Raw genomic sequence first — 22014 nt, forward strand, 5'->3', positions numbered from 1 at the left:
AAGAAAACTGCAAATAAATGAACAGTGGCTTAAGTATTTGCACAGTAACGCCCATTTAAAGCCAAATATAGGGAGCAGTGTTAGCTAGCACCCATTAGCACTATTCACGATAAGCTCGCCAGCCAATCTTCTAGCTAGAGGTTAGTTAATGCACATGAATAATTAGTGTGACTGATGCAGCTCAGCAAAATTATTAACCTTGATGGTAACAATCTAATACTCAGTACAGCCCTAGAGTGTAACTCCTGGTGATTTCTAGCTATTCATTTCACACTTGTTCTTAAGCTGTACCATTCCAGGCCAGAGTTGCTAGGTGTTGATATGTATGCAGTGTCCTTGTGTGAAAAAGCTTTTGTGTTTAGATTTACTGTTGATCTTTATAGCTACAGGAGGTGCTGTTTTGCATATTTAAGATCATATTACTATTCCTATCCATTTAAATGAGAGGAAGAGAATGATGAGTTCAGCAATGCTTTAGTCCCTGATGTTTGTTGATTGGACACTAATGTTATTCATCCTTGTCTCTGCTTTTATCTACACGTCTGCCTACGTGGATCCAGCAAACCTGACAGGTAAACAAACACTGCTTATTACCATTTCCTCTGTCCTACGGGGACAATTTCCTTGCAAAGAATCATTTAGAAAATTGAACCCAGAAGAGTCAGGATTATTGCCGTGTGCCTTTATTGACAATATATTAACTAGAAGTATACTGGCTGAATTGTACATTTGTAATCCCCCAAGCTCACTTTATTCAGTGTGTTGGATAAAGATATGTATGGGAAGAGTGACAGCTGCACTGCATCGGCTGGTTTATGTCCATCATTTTAAGTGTATTTTAAGTAGATCAGGTTGAGGTAAATTATGTTTGTTCTTCCAGGAAAAGAGCCGAGGCTGAAGGAAGAAAGGGCAGTTTTCCCTGCAGCAAAGCGATGTCCTCCCACCATCCCACTGATCCTGTGGAGCTACGCAGAATCAACTTCCAGACTCCAGGTAGATTGGGGAGAACTATCCACACGCAAAATATGCTATATGTGGCCAGTGTTGATGAGATTAACTGTGGTGTTGTTTCCCTTTTCAGCCTACCGTGTATCAGTGTACCGCGGTTATCGGCGTCTGTCAAGTTAGTTGGTCCTTGTCCCCCTCTTTCTTTCTCTTTCTTTTTCTGTCTTTCTATTTTTTTTAATCTTTTCCTTCTCCATATCCATGCTAACTAACCATCCATCCCGTATAGGATGAAGCTGCTTGACATTTCATCAAACGCCTCCGGAATACTTCTACTGAAAAAAAAACCAAATTAAAATCATGCTAAATTTTTTATTGCCTGTGTCATAGCCTTTTTTTAATCTTCACCAGCAGTGTGCGTATCCTCTGAAGACGTGTTATTGTGCCTCAGTAACTTTCTGAACATGCACATTGTTCCTTCTGTCTGCCTGGAGAGAAAACGGTCACTTAACCAAAAAAAAAGAAAAGACAACACTTCCATTTGCTTCCTCCACTGTCCATGGACCGAGCACTAAACAACACCTCCTTTGAGAATCCTAACTCTTAACATTTTCCTCCAAAGGAGTTCAATTGTGTGTGTATCAAAACCGCCTCTTTTTCTGTTTCTGTGCTCTGCAGGCATGGCAAGTCACCCGCCCGTCCCCATCTCTGAGCTGGCAGATCACATTGAGCGCCTCAAGGCAAATGACAATCTCAAGTTCTCTCAAGAGTACGAGGTACGAATGCTGATTATCTGATGCACATAAGCAAACGCACACACTCGCATATTTATCACTGACCTGCCGTTTCTTGCTCTTGCTCAGTTCCAGTTCTGATAGCGAGCGCGAGTAGATTTAAAGCCTCGCATTGACTATACAGTTAAGTTACGTTTGGATTCGTCTCCGTCAAATGATACAAAATCGAGCGCATCTCCCTCTCTCTGCTGTCTTGTTGTTATCTATACAAATATAAGAGGAAAATTGAAATTGCAAGCTCAAAGAGAGTTTGCTTACAGCCAGATGGTTATCAAGCCCTCATTTCTACACTCTGGTGGAGAAAAGGGGAGCTAGAAATAAAGCGGCAGCCACAGAGAGCAGACTCGCCAAGAGATGCAAGAGGCAAATGTTCTCTGTAAAATAGACACTTCTTGATTAGTTTCCTTCAACTTACAGAAGAGTTAATGTGGAACAACAACAGAAAAGCCATTTGCTTGGAGATAACAGTGTGGCTGAACTTGTCGTGCTGAACTGTGGCCCTCAAAAAAAAGACATTAGCAGAAATATTATGGCTGTGTCGCAAATAGCGCTACAATGAGCTCCACGGAGAGCTGTTAAAAGAGTAAAAATGTTTTCTTTTCCCTGCATAAAAAATGTGTTTAGGCCAAGGGCTTCTGGGTGGAGGAGACGGCATAAGGCCCTAATTGGTTGCCGCAAAAGGGAGACAAATTGTGCGTGACAGATATATAGTACGTATATAGAGAAAGACAAGGACACATTATGCAAAAAGTAGAAAAACAGAGCAAGAATGTTTTTTGGGGGTCGGAGAGTGTTGGTGGAGAGGATAAAGGAGGATGGAGGAGACATTGAGGGAGAAGCTGTATGCAATTGTGGTGTGAGCTGGAACCACTCCGTTGAGCCTCACATTCTCTCTGCATGACTGTGTGCTTTGTTCGGTACTGAAGCTTTAACGAAGGAACAAGAGAGATGGATGGAAGAGGGACTGAGAGAGAGAGCGAGAGAGAGGCCAGAAATGATTGCGGTGTAATAATCAGGCACACATGATGTCGGCTGCTCATGGAAAGCAGTCTTAAACACACACACACACACACACACAGATACGTGCACATATCCAGTACCGCTCCTGTCCACTTTTTCCTCAACCAAACCATAATTATGTGTCGTAAAATATTCAGAATTGCTAAATTGCTCTGGCTCTCTCCTCTTCGTCCCTCTCCATCGACAGCCCTATAATGACCTCATGTCTGCCTCTCCCAGCTAACAGCAATGGTTGCTGTAATTACCCTCTAGGAACTTAATGTGTTGGTCTAACACAACCATCCCCTCTCTCCCAGGGTTATTGGTTGCGCTTTTATCATCTTTCTCTTTTAGCTAGTTTCGAAAGTGGAAAGTCTTTCTTGAAAAGGGATATCAGGGTTGCCCACGTTCCTATACAGTATCAATAATACCTTCTTAATTTTCAGTTTGTTGTTGGTTTTAACATTGGGTTTTGCTGCAACGATCCTGCCCCAGTGCCTGTGAGCTCAGATTCTTGGAACTGTTAAAATCTTCCTGTTCTGGATGCCAATTTCTTGCACATTGAGGTTCAGTTTAAGAGATAGCGATAGCGATGCCAGCAGTAAATTTTAAGTGCTAATGCTTGGTGCTTATGTGTGATTTTAGAGAATCAGCCAATGCTGTGCACACATAAGCAGCATATCGTACCTTACAATCATACGGGGATTAAAAGTGGTATGTAGCAAGATTGTTTTTTCCTCATTGCAAGTCCTGTGAATCATTCGTGCCACGGCCATTTATCTTAATCTAATGTTTTTGACAGACTGCATGCTAGTCTCACTGTCTGAAACCCACTTGCTTTAATAATGCCAAAATATTTCTGGTAACAAAAACATGATTGAGCACAGAACAACTGTGGTAAGCCACATGAAACAATATAACTGCAACAGCTTCTCGTTGATGTTTGTTCTTTGTTTGACCTTCGCTTGCGTGTCTTGCAGTCAGTCGATCCTGGTCAACAGTTCACGTGGGAGAACTCCAACTTGGAGGTCAACAAACCAAAGAACCGCTACGCGAACGTCATTGCCTACGATCACTCCAGAGTTATACTCTCCAGCATCGAGGGTAGGACACGCTTCCGCTGTGTTTGTGTGCGTGTGTGGGTGTGCATGACCTGTTACCTCCGTCTTTATATGGCTACGGTAATGGTTTCAGGAAATGAGGCCACTCTGGTCACTTTCTCAGGGCCATTTACGGTTTACGATTTGGTTGCAGAGTTATGGTTTGGGCTAGGCTTTAAATTGGGCATGAAGTTGTGATTCTTGAGTTTGGGTGTGGAGACAAAGTAGTGCGTTATGTCATACTGTGCATGTGTGTATATGACTGTGTGAACTTTTGCGTGAGAGCTTCTATCCGTGAAAGATGGGATGTTAATAGTTCGAAGCTGTGCTGCACTGGCTGTTCCCATGCATCACAAACCAAGTGCTGAGCCTACGTAAACACAATGAAAACAATCATTTTTTCCCATCTAACCAACTGCTGTGTCTTACCCAACTGTTTTACCACATCATATGACTGGTTTGGACCCGGCCTGACCAATTTAATATCTGAGGAGATAGCGTGCGATCGTGCTTTATTTAGACTGTTTACCAATTTATTCATGGTGTGCCCATTTTCCTCGATTTGGGCTTTCTGAATGGTTTAAAATGAGAAGAAACAAATAGTTCTGTACTCAGTGTGCATTTTGAAGCGCACTCACCCACCTCAGCTGGGAAAGACCCGAGGCAGAGAAACTGGCAGCTCCAATGTGGAGAGAGGGAGGCAGTGGGAGGCCAAGCCCAAACAGATGAGCCTTATCTGGGCAGAGCATGTGTGAGCAGCCCCTCCGCCCCCGCCTGTCCTGGAGCCCTGGCTGTCTGTCTTTCTTCCAGCTAAGAAAATGCAAATACTGTTGAGCATGTCCAAACACACACACAGGAGGGCTTTCATGCACGCACAAACACACACAAAAAAAACATATATGCCCAGATGTGGACGAGCACAAACATATACTCTCCTCGCAGCCGCTTCCACGCGTTGCTGAACGCAGACCTTCTGCCAAGCCAGCATTCCCACCAAGTGACTGGAAAGTGCGAGTGTGTGTTTTATCTGCAGATTGCTTCTGTTGTAGTCCATTGCAGTAAAGTTGTAGCGCATCAAAGAATTTAGGCAAGCTGTCTTTTAAGGACTGGGGTTGATAAACATATGTTAGAAGCTCTTCTTACCGTCTGTCCACATCCCATTTAAAGTAAGTTGTATAAGCATTCCTCTTGCTCCTCTGTCATTTGAGTGTGTGTGTCTGCTGTGTGTGTGTGTGTGTGTGTTTGCGATGTTGGCGTGGGATTTTACAACTGTATGGGACTGATTCGTGCTCGTAAAATAAGCTGCGGGAGGAGACTCGGCTGCAGGAGTTTCTTCCTGTCAGCATCCCGCTGTTTGTTCATTGATTTCAATCTGTTTAAACGTAAACTGCCATCTGAAGGCTCAAAAGGAGTTTTAGGTCCCATTTCGGCAGAATCGGGTCACAGCTGAATGTACGCATGTGTGCCTGAGTGTATGTGTGTGTGTGTACTTTGGTGTTTTTGGCGTATGTGTGCATGTTTGAGCTGTGACTCAGTGATTTTTGGGATTATGGTATTAGGCCCTAGATGAGCAGGCCTGATCCTAAATCAAACACACACAGACAGTCTTTCACATCTCTCTCTCACACACACACACACAATCCCTTCCAGGACAAGCAGTGTCAGCCGAGTCTTACACAGAGACGGCCTTACAGTCATATTGCCATTCAAAGCGACACATCCAGAGTATACTCAGATTAGGCCCATGATCGTCTTAGCATGTATTATAAAACAAGACGGCTGAACAATCCAACACCAAAGGCCTCTGGGCCCTGTAAAAACATTAATCTCCCTGCCATGACCTCAGATGATCCTCACCCTTTATTACTTGCACATAAACCTGCCTTTATAGTAGTAGACTTGGATTATTTCAACATGGAACAGAATAAGAATCAGGTTCATCTGCAGACAGTAATTTGATGCAATCAGTGCCATGCATCATTCCCATACTCTCAGCATACAGACTTAGAATTGAGTGTTTCATCACCACCTGTATCTTTTGCTCCCATCTGTTTTTTCTCTTATTTGCTTTTTCCATCTAATCCATTCTCCAATTCAACTTGCACACATGTGTTTCTATTCTTTTCTCCACCTTAAATAACATCCACTTTTTCTCTTATTACTCAGGTGTCCCGGGCAGTGACTACATCAACGCTAACTATATTGATGGCTACCGCCGTCAGAATGCCTATATTGCCACTCAGGGCGCCCTTCCCGAGACCTTCGGGGACTTCTGGAGGATGGTCTGGGAGCAGCACACAGCCAACATCATCATGATGACCAAGCTGGAAGAGAAATCACGGGTAAGAAAATGGAATAAGGTGGGCGTGTGCACGACTGCAGAGCTGAATACAGAGAGCATCACAGAGAATGAGTACAAATACAATATTACAGACGAAGCCAAAGACTAGAGCAGGACATGATGAAGCATAAGGCTAGATGTGAAAAACTGTGGTTTTATTATTGGATTAAATGTATCAAATGTAGTATAAGAACTGGGTAAGCTCTATTGTGAGGTCCACTGCATAAAATAGGAGAAAAGTTACACGTTTGGTTAAAATTAATGAGGTTATCTATTTGCCTTTGATTATGAAGCATCTACTTTTTCACAAGCTGAAAAGAATATGATATAAAGAGTTCCTCTGCAACAATAAATATATTATAGCAGCCTCCATTACAGCTCAGTAATGTTCTTATAGTAGGGTAATAGTTTCATAATAACAACATAATCAGACAATAATTTAATAACCAAGATATTAAGCAAGTAATACAAAGGTATTAACAATTTGTATATCTCTGTAAACTTAATATTTACATTTATTAACCAAGGATGCCAGTGAGGTAGAACTATTTGGTAGCGTTGTAGAAATATTTTGGTCGCCATGTGTTAAGGTGGTAACAAGAAAATGTTTTGGCTTAAAAACTTCTGCTATTATTACATTACTGTAGCAATAAGCTGATAATAATACGGTAATATTGGCTGGTGTTTTCATTGGATAGCTTCAAATGAAAATTGTGTCTAAATTGGTATCCACAAAATCATAATCATTGATACTTAAATTAATCACATAATTAAAAATACTAAATAACATCAAAAGGCCACCTCATATATTTTCTCTTTTTGTTAGTGAGATTGTGTAGGCCAACAAAAGCTGCTGTTTTATACCATATGCAATGCTGTCCAGTCACTCCGAACTGGAAGCTAATGTTCTGTGGCTGAATTAACTTTTAAAGTTTGTGGGGAAAAGAGTCGTTTTGTTGGTAATTACTGTTATTATTTAGTTGTTAGGCAAGTACTGAAATATTGTTAGTGAGCTCCTAAATATTTTTCGGCATTAGCAGGCATGCCGACAGACAAACATTTTTCATCATCTGTATCGTCAGTATTTTTTCTTTACATTAGAAAGCAAGTTATGTGCAACGTGCGACTATGCATAAGCTATCATGATGGAGGCGTGTATATATAACTGATGGTTAGAGTGACATAATGAGTGAGAAATGCAAAACAGCTAAATTACAGCTAAGGTGTTGTGGCATGTTGTGAGGAGATAGAGATAGACTTATTTTATTTCATTTGAATGCACGAGGACAATAGATTGTAGGTGGAGTGAACAGAATAGGCTAGAAGAGGACACGCGAGGAATCGCTGGAATACAACATTTAGTGCATGACGACCAAGCTAAATGTTCTTGGGAAGTCAGAATGGGCATGTAGTGTATCAGAGTAGAAGGCAAAAAAAATAGCGTGGATTGATGAACCAGACCTGGAGGAATTACAAGTACAGCTAAATTGGGGTAAGTAATGAATTAGAAAATAATCTGGCTTCGAGGCATTTGCTATTGTTAACAGAATGTGCACTTGAGTAAAAATTCAGTGTAATGAGAATGTCATGTCAGAGTAAAATGAACATGAATGGCTTGAGGTATGAATCATGACTGAAGTGTTAACCAATTATGTCCAAAGACCTTTTCAGAAAATGATCCTTTCTTCCCATTTGTGCTTCTTTTCCTATTAACCTGTGCCTTGTGTTAAAACGCTGTTTCCTTTTCAACTTTTTCCAACTGTCTCTGTTGTGTCTGTTTGACCCTCAGATGCCCTCTTATTTCTTCTCTAAGGCAAGATCTCTCTTTCTCTCCTTTGCTAAAATCCCTTTATAAGTGCAAACTCACTTCTCATGGTTTTCTCCTTACCTTTATCCCCCGTTTTGTTATAGTTTTTCTGCTCCCTCCCCACCTCCTCTTTTTTTTTCTCTAAGCAATAGCAAATAATGCATTGGATGATAATGCAAAAATTGTATTGTAAACTGACCACATAGTTAACTAGTTAAAAATGTTATTTTTTGCTTTTAATACAGTTCATAAAGAGTGCACATAAGTGTTTATGGTTTGCATGATCGCACCCACAATGGGCATTTTCCTCCACTTCCTGTCTTGTGACTGTGTAGTATATTATGTAGTCCTTATTTTCTGGCTACATTGTCATAAGGTTTATTTTTTGGTTGTTTTTCGGTTGGGTTTTTTGTGGTTTTTTTCCACTGCAGAGCAAGTTTGTGTTGAGCTTGTGAAGCTGTAAATTGTCAAAATTCAATAAACAGCGTTATGAAATGAAAACATTCAATTTGAAGATATTTAGCTGTTTATTATCAGCCCACTAGCTCTGCACGTACTGTTTGAGTGAGTAGTGGGCTGCTTGTTGGAGAAAATTATTTAATCTCATTTAACACCTCTCAACATTATACCATTATGTGTTTACGCATTAAGCGCACAGATGATCACAGATGGTCCCACTGTGGGAACGATGCCAGCATCCTTCCTTTTAGCACCAATCAAACCACACTAGAACAGGGCACAGTTATGCTGCTAGCCTCATAAATCAATGGATAATATAGTCTTCACACCAGGGATTTTATTTTTTTTGCGATCCTGTTTATGCTCTGTCAGTGTGAGCCCCCCCTCCTCCTTACACAGGCAACCGTTCCTGTCCCCACAGTCTCTCAAGGTCTGGTGGGAAAACAACAGTTGAAAAGCTGTAATTACAGCCTGAACATCACGGGCCAAAACGCATAATCCCCAGTCTGGAGCAGTGGAATGCAGAGCAAGCTGAGCTGAGCTCCCTGCAGTCTTTGATGTGAGGACTGGAGGGATCAGCACATAACGTTTGGTTTGGCCTGATTCTGCCAAGCCCCCCCTCATCTCCTCTGGGATTTTTTTTCCTCCCTCCTCTGTGGTCTCCGAAGCCGAATCGAAGAACTACAAATATGACTGCTTGGTGCAGGGGAAATCAAAGTGTTTTGCTTGATAGGGATGCTGGGATTTTGTGTGTGATACGATTGGTTATGTAGGGATTTGTGAGGCTGCGATGTATTAGCAACGTACAGCATTGAATATGTGAAGGATGAGTTTTCGGTATCTCTTGGCTTTTCTGAGCACTGGTGTGGATCTTTGAGAGAGCCCACCAACCTATAGCAGTTAACTAGCATGATCAAACGCCCACCCCACCCGACACAGACACACACTTACTAAAACCCCTTTTCATATGCTGGATTGTCTCTGTATGTACATTACTGTCTGATTCTCTCAAATTCTCTCACTGATCTGCTTTAGCACTCCTCTCCCCCTTCTTTTCTTTTTTTTTTTGTTCCCTCTACACATGCACTCGAAGTCACGTCAGCTCTTTTCTTTCTCTTTTCTTTCACCAAAATCTTTGCAAAGAAATATTCAACCTCTTCGTCTCTCACAGCTTCTCCCCCTCTTCCATTTTAGGTCAAGTGCGATCAGTACTGGCCAACACGTGGCACAGAGACCTACGGCCTGATCCAGGTCACTCTGCTTGACACGGTGGAGCTGGCCACCTACTCTGTCAGGACCTTCGCTCTTTACAAGGTACTGAAACATGGCATGTATAATGGAGTGTGCGTAATTGATCTGTTCAAATATTTATACATACTTTGTTGCAGGTCTATAAACAAAATTTCATTCCCAGCATGGTTGGATAGCATATTTTTAGAGCTAGCTCTGAGAGCTCACACTATAAACCATCCTGCTGCTGTAAGGAGTGATCAAACCACATCAGCGTATTAATCAGTGGCTGAAGAGAGTGCCAACTAATACACTTTCTTTATATTTGAGCAGTGTTTGCCAAAAACTATAGTGCCCTGCAGATTTCTTTTAAAATAAACTAGACTAAACCTGATAGCCTGGGCAGCTCATGACATGCTTGTTTATGTTTTTTTTAATGGGATTTGTGGACATTTACAAAACTTACAGAATAACTAAGTCTTTATATTTAACCCCACGTCTAATCTGCTCAACCAGAGCGGCTCAAATGAGAAGCGTGAAGTCCGTCACTTCCAGTTTACAGCCTGGCCAGACCACGGGGTGCCTGAACATCCCACCCCCTTCCTGGCCTTCCTTCGCCGGGTCAAGGCCTGCAATCCTCCAGATGCGGGACCCATGGTTGTCCATTGCAGGTATGTGTCTGTGTATTTTCAGTTCGGCTCATCCATTCTTATTATTCACTGAACCAGAATTATTTATGATATCCATCCACGACCATAAAGGAAACAGGTCTGCTCCGTGACTGTGTGTTTGTGAGTCTGCATGAAACACTTATGCGTTATTTTGGCATTTATGAGTTAACAACATTTTCAAAATCCTGGCAGTCGGTGAAAATCAACAAGAGTCCAAGTGTGCTTGTATAAAATAGTTCAGAGGCGCTGAAGTAAAATAAGATTGACCTGCGATTATGCAAACCCCAAACATCCTGGCTGGCTTAGACGCCCACATTTCTCCCACAACAACCTCCGTCGTCTCCATCATCAGCTACCATGCTGACCCTATTTTCCATAATTAGCTTTCACAGTTGACAATATACCATTTAGGCCGGGGGTACATCTGGGTTCACAAGTTTATATTCAAATGAGCTGCTGTCTGAGCAGCAGGAGGCCAATGTGTTGGATGGAGAAGAGACTCTGGGAGCTTGTCATTACGGGCTTGGCACAGCGTTTAGCTCCAGAGCTCGAATGAAGCTTCTGTTTGCTCTTACCGGCAATCGCAGAGAAAAGAAGATAGAGCAGGGCAGTGGGAATATGGAGCAGAAACTCTCGGGAGGCAGAATTAGTGAGGTATAGCTGTGGAGGAGAATGAAGGAGGGGAAGGGGGTGAGGCTGAGACAATGATGGAGAGGGAAAGGTAGCGAGGGACTGGGAGTTAGAGGAGGAGATGTGTGCAGAGTGAGAAAAAAGAAGGTGAGGTCAAATCCAGGACACAGTGAATGAAAATGATGAATTAAAGAAAAGGAAAGATGGAGAGAAAATGGTTTCCAAGAAGAAGAAGAAAAGGACAAATGTGAGTGTGAAAAAGTGTCGGGGCTGGCGTGAGAGGGTACTTATCGAGAAGAAAAAGAGGCAGAGCAACGGGGGCGGGACGCAGCGGAAAAGGTTGGCAGGAGAGCAGCTCTTCCTAATCTTCCGTAGCAGTCAGATGGAGTATCTAACAGGATTATCAGTCAAATTTAATTATCCTGGCAAGACTCCATCATAATGTGCTTTTACATTTCAACCAACCTCTGTATCAAACAACGGACCAAATCTCATTCCACCTCGACGACGCTCCCGCGCATGCACACCGATATTAATTTAACCACATAAAGAATTTTCTATTCACTTGCACAAACTTGCTTGGTCAGGTTGTCTCACCGTTTACTAGCGCAGCAAAAATGTGAAGTGTTTGGGTGGGCAGCTAACGGTATTATATTTCCGGATTGTGTGTCGATAGGGAGGATATCTTCTTAATGCCAGCGAGACAGGGTTGCTGACTCATCGCTGATGTCAATTTTTACCTGCTTTGACGGAAATATTGCTGGCTGGGATCTCGATGATAGTTAGCTGATTTAGGCAAAGCATGTTATGTTTGAGCTCCGCGGGGCCAGATTTGCACCAGGTATTAGGACACAGCACACACACTGCAGTTTATGTGAGAAAATAACCTCACTATCTGGTTCTCTTTTCCTATTTCCAGTGCTGGAGTGGGCCGCACTGGCTGTTTCATTGTGATTGATGCCATGACAGAGCGAATCAAGCACGAGAAGACCATCGACATCTACGGTCATGTCACGCTGATGCGCTCCGAGAGGAACTACATGGTGCAGACGGAAGACCAGTATATCTTCATTCACGATGCACTGCTGGAGGCGGTGACCTGCGGGAACACCGAAGTCCCTGCGAGGAACCTGTACTCCTACATCCAGAGGCTGACGCAGATTGAACCAGGAGAAAATGTCACCGGCATGGAGCTGGAGTTCAAGGTGAGGAGGATTCACTTTGTTCCCCCGAAGGCTATAAAATTAAGCCCTACAGATTTATGGTGGTTCATAAAACCGATTCATGATAATAATGTAACACTTCACTGGTTTCTGTAAGGCCGAGTTGTCTTTTTCTTGCCCTTCGCCACCTAAAAGGTTAACAGTAAGAGCCAGTGAAAGCATCTTTGAAGCACTGCAGATCTTCAGGGCCTGCTCAGAGATATCCAGCGGGATAAATCACTGTCTGAAGACTTTACCTACTGGCCATTCTGTCCATATAAAGAATAGAGCAAACGTTCATATTTCATATTTAATTCTTGACCTTGAAAGCCATAATTGACCAAAAAACAAAGTTGCACTTCAGGTCCCATGCTGAGGGTTTTCATAGGAAGATGGTTCTTACCACCAAAGCTTGGGAAGAACGTTGTCTAAAATGACATACAGAATGTTTAATTCAGGAAGCTTTGACTTTGATAGCCCCTGAGCATCTTTCCCAGGGCTGTTAGTGGTTCTTACAGTTTCAATCCTCCTCTGAGAGATTCATATAGATGGTTGGATTTGAAGGGGATTATGGGATTGCACCTTTTGAATCTAAGGTAAGAGAGTTAGCTTTTCTGAGGGTTTCTGAAAGCATCGCAGTTTGGGAAGTTTGATAGGCATGCACGTAAAGACCAAATAATGTAGGCCAGAAAGCTGAAGTTTGTAATAAAATCTTAGGGGGATGGAAGTTATAACAGCTTTTTCAAAACTTTAGGGAGCTGATTAGAATATAAAGTGAAAACAGCAAATGTAGGCATCATAAACAATCGCAGTGAGAACATAAGGGATTCAAAGGGGTGCTGGGAAGTGTTATTTTCATTATATTCTAGTTGTTATTTTGTTTACTGTGTTGTTTACCTCATGCCAGATGAGTTCTCTGCAGAGCTGACTGGCCTGGCTGGGTGAAAAAGAGAGAATCGGTTGTAGCTTTACAGGTATACATTGAAAGCAGGCGGCTTAATTTTTCCCAGGAATGGCTTGTGTCTGCTCAGACAATCAGAGGGCAAGGTAAACACAAAGTGACTCTGAGCAATCTCCCTCATCCTATGCCCCAGCTTTCCTCCCTCCCTCTAATAGGAGCGCTCCCCTCAGAATGACAATGAACCGAGCGCTCGCTGTATTGTTTTCACAGCCTTAGATTGATGTGAAACACATGGCGGGGTTGTCCCACTCACCATATTTCATCTCACTTGAACTCGCGTGGTATATCACAGCCCACCGTCTGAAAGATTACTTTCCACCTCCGTCAACAAAACACCAAAAGGTTGGAACTTCTCGTGTAAGAGAGGCGTCATGTCCTTCAAATAAAATCACAAAGTTGAAGCAAGCGTGTGAAGAAAAGGGAGAGGTGAATGTTTTCTGGCTGCTTTTGGTAATCCAACACCTTAATACGCCGTGTTTTTGTTTCCTTTCACAGAGAGTTTATTGGTGGAGTTCTCGGAGCTTGCCAGGAGGGCATGATTTTCTCCTTGGTGAAAAATATTGGCATGTATCGAAGCGGTGAAAAGCTTTGTTTTTGCCAGGCTTTATTGATAAGACCGCGTCAAATTCAAACCAAACGACATGAAGAATTACTATTGTTGATCCTGGAAACTGGGTTCAGAGTACCCAGAATGAACTGGTGAACTTGTGGTTAGTGGGGATTTTCCAGCTCAGTCTGTCTGTAAGAAAATAAGGTACTGCTGTTTCTCCCACAGCACTCCGGTAGCCGCTGATGGTAGACGTTGGGTTCATGAGACCCCTTTGTTTCCCCCTGAGTCTGCGGTTTCCCTCTGCCTATTCTCTGTTTCTCTGTTTCTTTTTAAACCGTGTCATCCAATGGTCGAGTGTGAGCGAGTGTACAGCATGTACTTACGGCTGCCTGTCTGCACATATCTACATATGAATGTGTGTGTTCCAGTTTTTCTTTTTCTTTTGTTTTTTTGACTGGATCAACTATGGTTCACATGTGTGTGTTGAGACAGTGTGGGGCCTTGTGGTTTCCTGCCCCCTGACTTTTGATTTTCTCCTTCCTCTCCCTCTTCCATTCCCTACCGCTGCCCTCGTCCCCTATATCGGCCCTGCTTTGTTGATTCAGTTGAAGATGTCTGACTAAATATCCTGAGGCCTGCAGATTAAAGATGGTTTTCTAATTCCACTTGTCCAATAAAAAACCAAGCCTTGTGCTTTTTAAAAAAGTACATTTTTTTCTTTTACTTCCTTGCTTATCCGTCCTTTTTTATTTCGCCATCATTTTAGTGCTCTCATCAGTGCTGCTTGTAATTTTTTTTCTGTAATTTTCGTCTGCACAATATTACAGCATATTTCCTTTATTTCTTATATTTCAGCGTCTGGCCAGTGCCAAGGCCCACACATCACGGTTTGTGAGTGCCAATCTGCCGTGCAACAAGTTCAAAAACCGGCTGGTGAACATCATGCCCTACGAGACCACGCGTGTGTGTCTGCAGCCAATCAGAGGAGTTGAAGGATCTGACTATATCAATGCCAGCTTCATTGATGGATACAGGTCAGTTTAACATCAGTCACTTTACAATGTTCTCACGCATGGGGAGAAATTTATTTTCATTTATACTTATCCTTGTGTTTATAGGCAGCAGAAGGCCTATATAGCAACCCAGGGCCCACTGGCTGAGACCACAGAGGACTACTGGAGGATGCTGTGGGAACATAACTCAACCATTGTTGTCATGCTAACCAAACTGAGAGAAATGGGACGGGTACGGATAAATGCACTCAAACACACTCAAATGTAATGCATGCATTGGTCCTACAGGATAAAAACATATAGCTGTACTGGTTGAATGTCTTTTTAATTAGCGTATCACAGTACTGTGCAAAAGTCTTGAGCTACATGTTGGGGTTTTTTTCCTTTGGACATTGGCAGCTTTTCTACTCATTTTCAGTCCAGTGCTTGACCATTTCAGAGGAATGTTGAGCTACTTAACACTAACCTATGAACCATTCAAGGATAAAAAGGAACTGAACTCAAGAGATGAACCAGTGTTGGGTCTACACAAAGCAGCTTAGCAAAGAAGCAATTTTAAATTGTAGCTTTAGGCACTTTGTTACTAACAACCCATCACAAAAACAGACAAAATTTGTTCCAATTTCTTTAGTTGAAATTACAGAAAATGCCAAAAAATTACACAGCCCATTATCATAAAATAACTTTTTTTGCACTAACAAGGCGACTTTCAAAGGGCTATTAACTGAAAACCTGTTAGTACCTGACAGTCATGTCCTGGAGAAATAGGGAAAAAATATGCAGCAAAGACCTGACACAGAGCCTGAGAGACGCTTCAGTCGACCCACCCACTGTTACCTGAAGCTTCATCAGGATGGTCTCAGTGAAAGGGTTGCTGTCAAGAAGTTCCTCTTAAGGAAGGAAAAGAGAAAGAAAAGACTGAGATATGCCAAAGAGTCTCAGAGATCCATTCTTGAAGACTACTTAAAGAAATAACAAGAAAGCTTGCCTAGGAGTCTTCTGGCTGTGTTGAAGAATAAAGGTGGTAATTACAAATATTGATTTTCACACGCGATAGAATGGTTAAAGAAAAAAACAACAACTCTGTTTTTCCTTATAGACTGATTTCCACTCCCATTGTTAGGCTCTAGAAAGTCTCATATTTTAGACCAAAGGAACCTGAAGAGGTTACAAATAACTTCAGTTAACAACAAAAAAGCATGTCACTTCACAGAAGGAAAGCAGACCATCCTATTCGGCTATTCAGAGCCCACACAATTACCAGTATGGAGATGTGTGTAGGGGTACAAGCTCTTAACTAAAAACTAGACAAAGAATTTACAAATTCTTTGAAACTCACATTAATTAAATGTGTTTGGGCTAGCTGCAGCTTTTAAACAATAGACCCACATATTTTCCTTGATTAAGTGATCGTTTTTGCCGTGTACTATAACATGCAGTATCACACAATATATTGTCATTTGAGCTAATTATTTTCAGTAAAAGAATATATTGAAGGGCTGACTGAATAGCAGCATAATCAGCAGCTCCATGTGTTGTTGTTGCAGAAGTTTACATCAGGAGAGGACTGAATTGTGAATAACAATGTCCTCTTAAAATAGGCGGCAGAATAGCTTTTGATGCCTGCAACAGGGGAAAAAAGCAAATGTTTCGTGATTAAGAATTTGCAATTTTGGGGGGGGGGGAAATCTATCAAAAATTTAATATAATGAATTAAATATAATAAATGTTTGGGCATTATGAAGCATTATGCATGGCACAGTGAGAGTGATATGACTTTCAGTATTAATTCAGTGAACATAATATCTCATCTGCATTGAGATGGTCTTGAAATGAATAATGAATATCACAAGTTATGGTGACATTTTCGTTATAAATTGCCTAGAAATGGTTCTCCTCACACACTGAGTACTTTAAATATGATGCAGCGCTCTGAAGAGAAGCCTTTGTACTCTACAGGAGAAGTGTCACCAGTACTGGCCTGCAGAGCGCTCAGCCAGGTACCAGTACTTTGTGGTGGATCCCATGGCTGAGTACAACATGCCCCAGTACATCTTGAGAGAGTTCAAAGTCACTGATGCCAGGGTGAGTCGTCAGCCTGTGAGCAAGACAGACTAATTTGTACTGGCTTCCAGAATTTTCCGAGTTTCAAATTACCATATTTTCTTTCACCCAGGATGGCCAGTCACGGACAGTTCGTCAGTTCCAGTTCACAGACTGGCCCGAGCAAGGAGTGCCAAAGTCAGGAGAAGGATTTATTGATTTTATTGGCCAAGTGCATAAAACTAAAGAACAGTTTGGCCAGGACGGGCCAATTACTGTGCACTGCAGGTAAGGTCGAGGCTGCCTACAAATACCTCAACATTTCACATATTGTTCATTAAGTTGTCGATAAAAAAGAATACCTACAAATTCACCAGATGACCTGTGAGAGATTCTTGGAACATTTTGTTTCTACTTGAGTAAAGACTTGGAGAATCTTTTACGTTAAATTTATTCCACTTCTCTGTTAAATATATACAGTGCTTTAATATCAGACAAAGACAAATGAAAAGGGCAGTTTTTAAATAATGATTTCATTTAATAAGGGAAAAAAACAAACCTTCCTGCTTCTATGTGAAAAAGTAGTTAAATGATAGATTAACTGTGATTAACCCCGTTTTTTGGGAAGCTAAGTTGAGTTAAATTTCAGTACCACACTGGGCCTGATTACTCCCAGACCAGTTGAATCAAGAAATCACTTAAATAGAGCCTTTCGGACAAAGTGATGTTGCTAAAAGATCTAAAAAAAACCAACAGATGACGCCACGATCAAAAGAAACAGCTGAGATATAAAGTCACTAACATCTATCAGTCTGAAAAGGATTACAAAGCAATTTCTAAGGCTTAGGGACTCCAGGGAACCACAGTGAAGACCATAAATGGAGAAAACTCAGAGCAGTAGTGAACCATCCTAGGAATGACAGGGCTACCAGAGTTACCATGCTGATGACCTAGAGGTCACAAAAGAACCCAGAAAAACATCTAAACAACTGTAAGCCTCACTTGCCTTAGTTAAGGTCAGAGTTCATGATTCAAAAATAAGAAAGAGACTGGGCAAAAACCTTTTTTTTTTTTTTTAAAGTCCATTTTGTATTTACTTGGTTTTCTTTGTCTAATATTAAAACTTCTTTGATGGTTGAAACACCTAGCTGTGACCGATATTGGAAAAAATATGAAATCAGGAAGAGGAAAATAGTTTTTCACAGCACTGGACTTTTTTTCTTGCTGATACGCTACTAAAGCACCACCACCGCTTGCTGCACCACGTGTGAGCAAATATTCAGAATAACGGTTTGGCACGACTAGTAGCAAACTGAGCTAGTGCATGATGCATACATAAGTAGATGTATTTCCAGCTCTGAATACGTTTCCACCTGTGCTCCAACAGTGCTGGCGTAGGAAGGACCGGTGTGTTCATCACCCTCAGCATCGTGCTAGAGAGGATGAGGTACGAGGGAGTGGTGGATATCTTCCAGACTGTCAAGATGCTGCGCACCCAGAGACCAGCCACCGTTCAGACAGAGGTGAGCTTTCTAAACCACTTCACGTCTTCAAAGAACACTTGAATGTTTGTTTAGTCTTTCTTCTCTTCTTCACAATTCTTCTGCTTCCCTCTAGGACCAGTACCAGTTCTGCTACCGCGCCAGTCTGGAGTACCTGGGAAGCTTTGATCACTATGCAACATAAACCCAGTGGCTGTCGATCATGCGCACGTTCAACCGAGTGCATTTTTCTCATGTTATGCACAGCCAGAATAAATGCACTAGGTTGCGATGTGCAGGTATGAAGACTTTGCCACTGCATGCAGAGTGAAGGGGGACCATCGGCTTATCCGTACCCAGAAACAGCACCTCTAACTGAGCCATAGCAACCCGCTTGACAAGGGTGTTTTCCTGCCACCCTCAGCCCAAACACACCCATTGGTCAGTCTGAAGCAGCAACTTCAACCACTGTTCCAATCAGAATACTTGATCAAATATAGATTTTTTCTTCTTTTTTTTTTTATTCGTTTCAGTGCTTTTCCGAGCACCCTGATTGCGTTTTTTGTTGTTTGGGTGCGGAACTCCACCACCAGTGTAGCATCACCAACCTAAATACGGGACCCAGCTACAGCATTTTTTTCTGTCACAGGAAATTTAAATTTTTCTATCTCGAGGACAGTTCAGAAGGAAGCTACAAATCCATCTTATGGAAACCTCGTGGACAAGAAAGAACTGGGATATCAAGCACCAGAGAATTGCCAACAGGAGCCTGAAAACACAGAGCACACAGTATTAAAAAGACCAAGAACACGCAACTTTTAAAAAAAAGACACAAGAAGTGTGGGTTGTTTTTTTCTGTCTTATTTTGGAAACAGACTCTAGTTTCCTGTGAATGAAAAAGAAGACATTTCTACCATACAGTAATAAACACCACCAGTTCAACCTTATGCTTCACGATTTAAGATAAGGGAAGGTTTACTGAGGTCTAAAAATGCATACTGCAAAGTAAAACATTAATTTAGTTTTCTAGAAAAAATATGTGACTATATTGTTTTTTAAAAACTGGATATTCCATATGGCACGTTCTGTTTTTCCATTCTCATAGTTTTATGATTTTGTCACCGTTGACCATACATGGGCAAAGTTGCATTTTTTTTCTGTGTAATCCAATGAGCTGTAGCCATTTTCTTTTTCTTTTGTTAAAGTGATACGGTACTGTTTTAAAGTGTACAATCAAATCTAGTGTGGAAAATGTTCACAGTTCTATGAAAAAAAAATCGAGTGTCACTCTCCTGTATTCTCCACCCACACGTTTCGCATGCACACAGGACTCTCAGCCTCATTACTGTCTCACTTGCGACGTTTAAAGACACGAAGACGGTAATTTCTCAATTCCCGAGGGCCCGCCGGGGTACAGCATTAACACTGCTGCTACCAGAAAGTCCCGAGAATAATCCCGCCACGTTGTTCTGCGCGTAGCCCGAAAGAAAGCTGGGTGGACCGCGACTGAAGCTAGTAAGCGCAGAGAGCAGACGAAATATTAGGTGTCCAAATAAGCTTCATTAAGATTTCCTAAGCAGAAAGCGAGACGAGCGAGCAGGAAAGGGGTGGGAAAAGGAGAACAATTTTCTTACTGGAATGCTCACCGTTGACTTTTCTCTGTGTCTGATTCAGTGTGCAATAAGTAAATGTATTATATATTTTTGTGTCAAGTCACTAACTGCAGTTATATGCCATGATGATGATGACGGTGATGATGACGACGATAATACTGATGATGGTGCATCGTTTTCCAGACACAAGGATGTTACACTCGATGTTCCCTCCACCATATAAAAGTGTTAGAGAAATAACCTCTGACCTCTTAGGAAGTCGATTTTTTTTAAATCAAGTCACATGTCCAGTAGATGATGTCATCCTTCTTTGTGTCACGGCGAGCAACGAATGATCGAAGTCATATTACAAACTGCATCTAATAAGTATTTTAATTTTAGATTTCTAGTGCCTTATATTACACGCCTATTTTGATAAAGTTACTTTAAAGGGTGGGTTTTTGTGTATTTTATGTATGCTTGTGTGAACCGAATGTGTGTGTGTTATGTTACAGTATGTGAAAAAGTATTTTATGGGATTTTTTTTGTTTTGTTTTGTTCTTTTTTTTTTTGTTCTTTGTTGTTGTTTTGTTGTTTTTGGCTGTGAAATTTTGAATGGAAGGGTTTGTGTAGGCTGGACAGTTGTACTCACATTTTAAACCCAGCAACTGCATCATCATATCTCTTTTCATTCAAAAGAAAATAAGCATATGTTACAAGCGACTCGACTGCAGAAAAAATGTGGTTTTAAAGTAGGTTATTAGCAAGACAGACTGATCGTTTTTTTTAACGTCAAGCTTTCCATCTTTTCCTCGCAGGACACTTACACAGGCTTTGTGGATATACTGTCATTATGGACACTTTTCTTTTACCCGCCATGAAATTTTGGTGCAGACTTTGAGCTGGCTCGAACAAGTCATACTTTCTCGGCTGTATAGAAATCTGTAAAAGCTGAATGGCTCTTTGTCAGTCTGTTCGAAAGGAGGAGCATCAGCCCGTAAGAGTATGCTTAAGTATCCCAGCTGAAGCCATTTACCTAAAATCAGTCAGGGTAGGTCATCTGTGTTCCTCATTCTGCTGTTCCGCATTTTTCCTTTTCTTTCAAAGACGAAGGCTGAGAGAAGTTCAGGTGCTATGTCTCCGCTGACACAGAACCTACAGTATATACTCATTTTTTTGTAAGCCCATTAACTCTCGGCCATATGAGGGATTGTTGACAGTTTTCCACCATCTTAAAGTAACCTTGTTGTTGTTTGTATGCATGGTACCACTTTCGAGATGCCCCTTTGGTCGCACCTGTTACGGGAAGACTTGCACTTTCTCTCTTTGTACTATGCACTAATATTTAGTATCCTGTTAACTCCAATAGCCCCGGCCTCCCCCCCTGAAAAAAAAGGAGTCTTACTTGAACTCAGCAAAGATGGACCCTGCAATGCTCACACGGTTGTGTATATGTAAATAACACAAAACACAGAGAGTAATTGAAATGCATAAATAGATGACTACGTAAAAGTAAATGAATGAACTGATGATAACGGCAAAGAATGAATAGAGATTTATCAGATATACAGAGCGATATAATAAAAGGATGCACCACAAGTCACAGTTTTTATGGCACAGCAGTATGTGCAATACATCACATTGTGGATTTGTTGTACCACAAAAGAGAAGTTTCACAAAACGAAGTGTTCTATTTTACCCTGATGTATCATGTAGATGGATTAAACTGGAGTTTATAAATTGTATAAAAAATGAAAATATGATGTGTTATTGGGATCAGTTACCTCCAATTGGTCTGTACATGTAAACCTTTTTGTTTCCGTTTTCTGCTCCGAGTCAACAAGTGCTTTTTATTTTCTTACATTGGTTCTCGGAGCGCGTGAAAACTGAAAAACAGGTCTGTATGGATTTCTGTTCTTTATCGACACAAGTTTCATTTGTTACAAATAAACTCAAGTGAAAATGACTGTTACCGCTGTCATTTTTAAATGTTGAGTCAACCTTTGAATTCAAAATTTGGGCTACAAATGAAGGTTATCGGTGATAAATCAGCAAAAACAGCAAATCTGTTGGTGTCTACGAGGATGCCAATGTTCACATTTTGGACAGAGAGGACAGATGGTTTGAAAGAGGAGTGAAAGAAGCCATCTATGTCCACTGTGAGCGACCATCTTTGAACAGAGGCGGTGGTTTACG

The 22014-nt window shown here is 41.5% G+C and overlaps 1 protein-coding gene across 18 annotated transcripts in view; it reads left to right on the top strand.

Annotated features, from left to right (window-relative positions):
* Positions 1–21784, top strand: part of ptprdb (protein tyrosine phosphatase receptor type Db) — a 150019-nt gene extending 128235 nt beyond the window's left edge. For 9 of the 18 annotated variants that reach the window (XM_006787305.3, XM_006787304.3, XM_006787308.3 and 6 more), the window contains 16 exons: positions 561–572; positions 881–993; positions 1082–1123; positions 1624–1721; positions 3719–3842; positions 6005–6180; positions 7969–7992; positions 9640–9759; positions 10192–10346; positions 11896–12181; positions 14545–14723; positions 14808–14934; positions 16662–16787; positions 16879–17033; positions 18133–18268; positions 18363–21784. In XM_006787305.3, coding sequence (XP_006787368.2) covers positions 561–572; positions 881–993; positions 1082–1123; positions 1624–1721; positions 3719–3842; positions 6005–6180; positions 7969–7992; positions 9640–9759; positions 10192–10346; positions 11896–12181; positions 14545–14723; positions 14808–14934; positions 16662–16787; positions 16879–17033; positions 18133–18268; positions 18363–18431 — 1942 coding nt within the window. In that variant the 3' untranslated portion in view covers positions 18432–21784. The remainder of the gene's footprint in view (positions 1–560; positions 573–880; positions 994–1081; positions 1124–1623; positions 1722–3718; positions 3843–6004; positions 6181–7968; positions 7993–9639; positions 9760–10191; positions 10347–11895; positions 12182–14544; positions 14724–14807; positions 14935–16661; positions 16788–16878; positions 17034–18132; positions 18269–18362) is intronic. The other 9 variants (XM_006787315.3, XM_006787320.3, XM_006787316.3 and 6 more) reach the window with 3 other exon arrangements.
* The last annotated feature ends 230 nt before the right edge of the window (positions 21785–22014 follow it).

This window comes from Neolamprologus brichardi, chromosome 6, assembly GCF_056152115.1.
Source record: "Neolamprologus brichardi isolate AB-2024 chromosome 6, ASM5615211v1, whole genome shotgun sequence".
Classification (NCBI taxonomy): domain Eukaryota; kingdom Metazoa; phylum Chordata; class Actinopteri; order Cichliformes; family Cichlidae; genus Neolamprologus; species Neolamprologus brichardi.